The following is an 8,819-nucleotide window of genomic DNA, read 5'->3' on the forward strand; positions in this document are numbered from 1 at the left end:
AGGCTTGGGGGAAAGTTTTTCCTAACTGAAAAACCTGACTTGCCGGAGCTCCCAGGTTGGTAAGAGTGGAGTAGGAATCGGCATCATTCTTTGTATCAGGTTTGATTGGTTTGACTTAAAAATGGTAAATCAGGGACATTAAGTTGTACTTGATTTTCTACAAGTGGTAGTTGTTGGTAAAACCTAAGATTGTTAAAATTGTTCCAAGTGGTTGAAAAAGCAATGTGATGAATGAATACCCAACCTACAAGTGGTAACAGCACAACTAATTTTCCAGAAAAACCATTTTGATTAAAACAAACTTAAATGTTTTGAAATCATAATGGGAAAATGGTTTGTTGTGAGGGGGAGTTCTGATTGTTTATGCTCAGAGAATGGCGAATTCAAGCTTGAAAATCAGTTGTCACTTTGCTTGTACAGTTTGTTTTCAAAATTCTTACTCTTTAGAAAATTTGAAAAAGCCAAAAACATGATAAAATTCAAAAATAAGTTTTGTTGTAGAAAAGAGGAAATGAATTGGAAAGTTAAAATGTGATAAATGGTCTCACTGAGGATGTGCCAGTAGGTTTTTGCACATTTAGTAGATTGTCTTCGAGATATAAACCTAAATTTCAAACTTGCTAATCTCGTGGGTAACATTTCTTGGATATATGGGTAACCCCCGAAATCTTGTTTGAAAGATCCCTCTTTCTGAGATACTAGGTCTTTATACTTAGTGATATCTGGGGTATTATCCTGGGACTTCTGATTTTGCGGAAGCAATGGCCTAGTCCCCGTATAATACTTTCTGCTTGCTTGAAATATAGCGCTGCCCTCAGTACAAAAATGATGAAACATTGAAAAATGCTAATCATGTGCTGTTGAAGAAAAGATTCTCTAAAGGAAACACACCAAAAGACGAGCCGTCATCTCTTTGCTGAACGGAAGTTCTGACCTGAGCTCTCACGGTTTCGCATTTAACCCTTTTTACAGATATCATCTAGGTATACTCACCTGTAAGACTGAATATTGGGATCTGGATACAGGAGTATATTCAAGTGATGGGACACGCGAATAAGTTTAAGTGCTTAAAACATTAATCTCGTATCTCGAAACAATTGAACTTTGTGTGAAAATTTAAGTGGATCAATATACTGACAATCTAGGTGAATTGTTTAGAACTTACAATGTTTAAAGCTTAACGGTGTTAGTGATTTGTCTCATAAACTGATATGATCCTCTTACACAAACTCGCAAAAATATTGTCTGTAAATATTTCTTTACAAGTTTTCTGTTCAATATTCAAAAATACAAAAAGATTATTAGTGTGTTTTAGCATAAAGTTTGAAAAAATCAAAAAGATTTTCGATAACTGATGATGAAAAGCTGATTTTCAAAATTCAAGTGCTAAACATGACGAACAGGTTCGGGAAGAGTTTGTTTGAAAAGTTATTCTTACATGTGGTCATCTAATAATGTTAAATGATTCTTGATGTGTTACCTACATGTGGTTTCTGAAATGGTTATAGTTTAAATTTTACAAAACTTATGTGTTGAGTAGAGTATGTGAAGGATAGCCTGGACTCTGAATCTGAGTAGAGAGCTAGGTCGCGATCCTGATTCTGTGAAAGCAAGACTACGATCCCAGTACAAGTTGAGGGGGAGTATGTTAGAGAGAGAGAGTCTAAAGATGCAAGAGCTAGGGATTTGATCCTGAAGATGCCAAAGATTGATAGAGCATCATCCGAGGGGGAGATTTGTGAAAGAAAGTTAGAGTGAGGCAAGAGCCAGATAGAGATTCTGGAAGCCCGAAGACTGATAAAGACTGAAGACGTTGAAGACTCGACACTTAAGACTCGTCAACATTCGAGGGGGAGTCTGTTGGTGCATGCGTCTGTCGACTTCGTCGTGTATCGAGTCTTGTACTAAATATGTTAGATCAGGGAACGTAGTTCGAGAAATAGGATGTTTAGGTAATTCCGCTTGGAGGTTAATTCCGCTTGGAGTGTCTAATTCCGCTTGAAATGTGCTAGCATGTAATTCCGCTTGAAAGTGAAGTTGTAGTAATTCCGTGCGGAATTAGATTCCGCTTGGAATTCTAATTCCACTCGGACATGTTCATGCGGAATTATTGCCCTATAAATACCTCCCCAAGCGAAATCAGTTGTAACAGTCTGTGATTCCGGTACCGAAGTGCTGCCGACGTGTCGTTTGATTGTAAACTGTGTTAAATCAATATACAAGGCAATTTAAAGTGAATTCAGCTGTTTTACAAGTCCGTTTCTCTGTTTCCGCATTTGAAACGGACAAGAGCTCTTCTGATTGACTCCTTTGGGTCACGATTCGATCCTACAAGTTACATTTTATTGAGTGCCAAACGTTTGAATGTGTCAAACATATGAGACACACGTTTGAAAATGTTAGGCAAATGAGCTAGACATTTGAAGCTCCAAAACGTATGGGTCATGACCTATAAATAGAAGTGTCATGCGTTTGAACTTGATATGTTTCATTTGAGAGGAGAAATCACACTTGATTTCTCCCAGAGCTTAAAATTGTAAACTCTGAAATCTGTGCCAACTTGATCCTACCACGTTTATCCATACCGTATTCAGTTTTCTGTCAAAACATCAGTCTTGACCGCATTTAAACACTAATAGTTAGGTTTTATCATCCTTTGCACGTAATTTCACAAAGGATCATACCTTTTGTTGCAAGCTTGAAGTAGTCGCACATTGCTCGGCATGTTTAAGATTTGATTCCATATCTTTTAATTTAGCTTCCTTCATTTTCAGTTGTGTGAAATCAAAACAAACCTCAATGCTAATGTAAAATAAACAAAACCTAGATGTGGCCATTGCAAGACATTACTTGTAAATGAGTCGAGAGGAGTTTATATCATCTCAGACAACACAGGTCTACTAAGGGTTTGGTAGGGTTAAAGATGGGCTTGATAACCTGGCACTTTGATATTAAATAAAAGACTTGAGAAAAGACAACAATACACTCACATACGTTGCATGTGAGGGGGGTTAATAGACATAACAAATGGTGTTAGTCTACAAGGTTGATTCCCGTAACAAAATATCAAGTTAAAGGTTGATCTAAACACTTTTAAAATTGAAAGGTATAGCGTGTAATTTTGGAAAGGTATAGCCACTTGGGTTGTAGCCTAGTGGTAAGAAGCAGGACTTCTTTGGAGAAGACTCATATTCTAATCTTGGGCAAAATGTAATTTAGGAGTAGTGTGATCAGTGGTGAGTGTTTATTCTTAGCCTTTAAAAAAAGAGTCGTTTGTGCAATTTTGTAAATGATAAAATTATTATTATTTTTTTTTTTTACAATTTACGTTTGTGTCCCATATTATTAAATGCGGTGTATGTTACATATTCTAAGCATAAAAGAAAATATGGGGGCACAGTACCTCCACGCCCCTGTTATCCTCCGCCTATGAGTGGTAATCTGGTATGATGTTTATCACCAAATAAATGATATGTTTTAAAATTGTAGATAAACTCTTAAAACATTACAAAATATTTAAAATTGTACACGTGTTATTATCAATGGATTCAGTTCATTTGCATCGAATACAATTGACTCTTCTTTGGTGGTACCAGTTTCGTACGACAAGTAATTAATGCTGACATTTTAAGGACATGTCCATGCAAATCATAAAGAAATGTTGCCCATCTGAAACTTTACCACCAACCTTGGGTACTATATGTCTCCTAATCATCTTGTTTATTGTGTCTAACGATCAATAACTCAAACCTTGTCTTGTTTATTGTGTCTAACTATCAATAATTGAAACACAACTCACACATACATGAACCACCATAACCAAACAATGAAATGCTCCTAGATTATGAAACAGACACTTTAATTTCATCAAAAAAACACTGAATATGCTAGCTTGTTAGGCAACAATTCTGATCATTCATCTTTCTTTATATATAGTACCAGTACTACATTGCTACCAAAAGGCCTAGTGACATAAATAAACCACAAGTTATTTTAAAACCCTAACCCTAATCTAACCCTACCACCCTAGATTAGTTTCCTTAACTGATTATCACCTATTACTACTATATGATCATTAATATTAAGTCAAAAGTAGATTAGGGTTTGGAGGTGGTGGACAGATCATCAGCTTCTTTGAGATCCATGGTGGTGAGTGGGAAGAGTTGTAGGGTTTTGGGTGGTAATCTTGTGCAATATGGAGTTGTAGCATAATGATCCATTGTCATCATTGTCATGAGTGAGCAATCACATGTGAGTTTGCAGGTGCTATCAGATGGGATATCCACCTTCCAGTTGTTCATCGATGGTTTGCATTCTGATGAATCTTCAACTCCAGCAACCTATTCACACATTACACAAAATAATTAGGGAACTTAAAAGGAGTCTAACACCTCTTTAAAGTTTATATTTTAGGGGCCCGTATTTTATCTTCGCACAGGGCCTACATATTTTTGAAGATTTCGGAGACGACCCTGAATATATATTTTAAGTTGGTTAGTCTAATAAAATAAGTCTAACAAAAACCCACATGATCAAAAGTATTGATTTTAAAAAAATATATATATATATATATATATATATATATATATATATATATATATATATATATATATATATATATATATATATATTCATCATGGATTTTTTTTATTTAACATGAGTTAATAAAGTTTAATCATTTCTAAATTATTTCTTTCTGTTCCTTCTTGTGCGACAATTTCCTTACTTCATTTTGTTATTAAAAAAAAATAACTCTAAAAGGAATTCCGACTGCAAACCACAAGAAAAAGAAAGAAAAAAGGAGATACCATCTCCAACTATCTTCTTCTGAAATTCCTACTATGAATCTCACATAAACGTATATACATATGCATACATAATATACAATGTACTCCCTCTATCCCATTAAAAGTGTCATATTTTAAATTTTCAAAGTCTTTATTTATAAACTTTAACTTTAATTATATATTTTTTGTGTTATATAAAACTTGATGAAAATTAACCCGATAATAACACTTGTAAAACACACTTAAATCATATAACTTTCATCAAGTATTATCTAACAAAAACAAAATTATTTAAGGTCAAAGTTTATAAATAAAGACTTTGAAAATTCAAAATATGACACTTTTAATGGGACGGAGGTAGTAGGTATCTATATGCATAGTACATATATACATATAATAATAATGCATTTGTATGTCATGGAAACGCTCGAAATTTGGCCACATTACAAAAAAGGGTTTGGAAGTTTTATATATATACCATGAATGAAAATGCAAGTGATAGACTTAAACTTTAAAAGAAAAAATTAAAAAAAAAACAGTTTTCTAGTTTGTAATAATTATATACTGAATTAATTATAACACTGTATATCCACTGAATTTTCACAAACCCTACAATAATCATGAGCCGCAATAAGTTTTCTTTATACATAATGTAAAACAAAATATGAAGAATGATTCACAAAAAAAAAAAAAAATGTTGAATAATTACTACCTGATGAAGAGGAAGAAACGGATGATGATGAGTAGGATAAAGACGATGTTGCTGGTACAACACCATTAATTTCTTTCTAAGCTTTTGGCGGTCACGAGCCTTGTGATTCTGAAACCAGTAGAACACATTTTTGCCTTGAATTTTGCCATAAATAGACAATCTTGCAGTGATTTGTTGTATCTGAGTTGCTGTTGGTGTTTTCAGGCCACCTCTATACATTCCCTCTAGCATCATCACCTGCTCCGGCGTGGGACACCACCTGCTTCCACCTCCGCCACCACCACCGCGTGTTGGCGCCCGGACCGGCACCGATGTCATAGTTCTATGTTTTGGATTGTTCGTTAGTGTTTTAGGGTTTGTTAATTTGTGTGTGATTTGGAGTGGAGGTATTTATAGAAGTGAGGAGTTCAACGAGTGAAGTGATAATAATAAATAAGTAAATAAGTGAGTTGATATGAGGAATGAGTGTAACCATGCAAACACTTGTCTTATTTTGAAAAATGAATCACGTCTAAAAACAGTCTAATATAAATAGTAAATCTAAGGAAACGTAATTTATCTGTCAAATAAAAATAAACTAAACGTAATTTCTATAGGCAAAAACTAACTACACACCTTATCTGCCTATTTAGACACTTTTTTGTCTCGTATATGCCTCGTATAGGCCTATACTAGACGTATAGGGTTACATCAAATTCAGTGTCTGACTCATGTCAGTTCTGATTTGACTGCTCCTATATACCTCGTATAAGCCTATAATAGGACCCCTCGTATAGGTCTCATATATGGGGCGTATTTAAGGGGTTTTTTTTAACAAACATTTTATACAATATTAATCATTTTAGCAAACTTTTATACAAAAACCAGTTTTCTATTTTAAATAAATAAAAACAACAAGTACATGATATTTTTTTAACAAACATTTTATACAATATTAATCGTATACGCCTCATATAGGCCTATACGAGGCATATAAGACAAAATATGACATAATCAGAGATTCTCTTGTAATTTGAAAAAGGTTATACGCGACGTATAGACCTATACGAGGCGTATACGAGGGTGTGTAAATAGGGACTGTGGTGTGTGGATATGTAGACCCTTTTTTATATATAGTATGCATACATATGAGAAGAAGGGTATAATTTCAGTCATTAATTTAAATATCTATCAGAAAATAAAACTTTGTACAATGAGTAATTTTTGATATATTAGTTATATGTAGCGGAAGAACAAAGAAGGCAATAATAAGGAAGCAAAACAGCACAATAGTATTACAAAAAAAAAAAAAAAAAGTATTACAAAACAACGTCGATACTTATTAAGTAAATTACAGTTCATTCTTAATTCTAAAAATTTATATATTTGCTTTTAATTGCTTCCTGTATTATAACGCATCTTATGACCATATCAATCAACGTTAGATCTTATGACCATATCAATCAACGTTAGATTGTCTATTGTATAGACGCGAAATAAGCATTTTACACTTATCATTAAGAAATTAAAAGAGGAAAAAACCTAATTTATTTAGTGTCGGCATGGGTTAGCCGACCCAAGAGTCGGCCCTGCTTTTTACCTTATATTTAACATATAAAAATTTTGTAATAATGTGTAATAACTAATATGCATGTTAAAGATATTTGATTATCTTAATAGTGTCTATACTTCCACATGAAAATCCCGAACTATATTGAAAACAATGTAGTTTTTTATACGAGTAAATTATCGTTTTACTCTCTGAGTTTTACCTAAAATTGTCACTTTAGTTAAAATAGTTTTTTTTTTTTGTCATTTTAGTTCAAATAGTTTTGTTTTCTGTCATTTTAGTCCCTGACTTTTGTCATTTTTGCCATATTCATCCAACCCACTAACTTCATTCTAAAAATTTAGTTAATTTAGGTAAATCTTGGTTAAACCACATTTTTCTTTCTTTTTTTGCAGGTGCGATGGTATGAGAATGATGTTATGCTGGTTTGCAGTGAAGATGATGACGGTGGTTGTTAGTTTTACGATGATGGCGACTTTTCCACCACCACTAGCCACTTTTCCGCTACCCATGTCATCAACCAACACCACCGTCATCATCGTAAAACCAACAATCACCGCCATCATCTTCACTGTAAACCGGCACAACACTATCCCCATACCATCGCACTAGCAAAAAAAGAAAGAAAAGTGTGGTTTGATCAAAATTCATCTAAGTTAACTAATTTTTTTTAATAGAATTAATGGGTTGGATAAAGATGATAACAATGACAAAAGTCATGAACTAAAATAAAAGAAAACAAAATTATTTGAACTAAAATAACAGGAAAAAAACTATTTAAACTAAAGTGTTAAAGTTTCATTAAAGCTCATGAAGTAAAATCACAATTTACTCTAAACAGAAAAAGATACATAATTGTAATATTTACAAGTATATTACATAAATAGAAAAAAGATACATAAGAGTGACGTTTCCTTGAGCTTATTTCGGTGGTTGGAACTAAATATCTGATTTTCTGTAGGTCCTGCGAACTTGACAGTAGACATATATGTCTTTTGTCTTTCTTTACTCAATTGTTTTAATTGCCTTACCAGAAATATTGAATAATATTATCATAACATAAAAATTCTTTTCTTTTTTTCAACGATAAATTTGGATTAGTGACGAATCAATAGAGTATCATCGTGCTATTAGCGGAATCATCTGATTATATCTATCTCCACTAAGCAATAATGTCTAATTGTGATCTATACACCAATTTATAAGAAACCTAATAAATCTGGAAAAAAAAAACACTTTTTATGAGAATCGAACTCAAAACCTAATATTTCGTAAACATTGTATCACCCTCAAAATACCACTACACTATAATATCATATACATTTCAATAACTTGTTTTTATTGGAGTGTCAAAGTTAAGTATCGTGTTTTGTTTAAGGGAATATCAATTGTTTTACTCTTGCGGAAAAAATAGGATCTACTTGTCTAGTGACTAAAAGCTAGTCGAAATAAAGTATATAGTAATCATACAAAGAAGTTTTCATAATATAGAGATAATACTCATCAAACTTAACGTTTGTAACTGAAACAAATACATAATTTTTATTTATCGATTATTATATACGAACAGATCAGGAGAAAACGCTTTAAAGTGTAACAACGGTGAGAACGATTCTCAGCCACAAGATCTTAGTGGTTTGTTGTTGAGATTGATGCGATCACATTTTTATAAATATTAGGGGCATTGGAACTACCAGGAGTGGTAAAATAGGAAGATTCAAACAAGGGTGCACATATTAATCACATGTCATTTCCCCAATCATATTTAAAC

General features: G+C 33.0%; 1 protein-coding gene across 1 annotated transcript; it reads right to left on the minus strand.

The window, feature by feature from the left end:
- Positions 1–3,873: 3,873 nt before the first annotated feature.
- Positions 3,874–5,970, minus strand: LOC110934532 (putative WUSCHEL-related homeobox 2). The gene is made up of 2 exons (XM_022177512.2): positions 5,500–5,970; positions 3,874–4,340 (listed from the first exon to the last, which is right to left on the minus strand). Exons 1-2 carry the CDS (start codon positions 5,815–5,817, stop codon positions 4,098–4,100), a joined length of 561 nt encoding a protein of 186 aa, XP_022033204.1. The 5' UTR covers positions 5,818–5,970; the 3' UTR covers positions 3,874–4,097.
- Positions 5,971–8,819: the final 2,849 nt, after the last annotated feature.

Source organism: Helianthus annuus, chromosome 4 (genome assembly GCF_002127325.2).
Source record: "Helianthus annuus cultivar XRQ/B chromosome 4, HanXRQr2.0-SUNRISE, whole genome shotgun sequence".
NCBI classification, from domain to species: domain Eukaryota; kingdom Viridiplantae; phylum Streptophyta; class Magnoliopsida; order Asterales; family Asteraceae; genus Helianthus; species Helianthus annuus.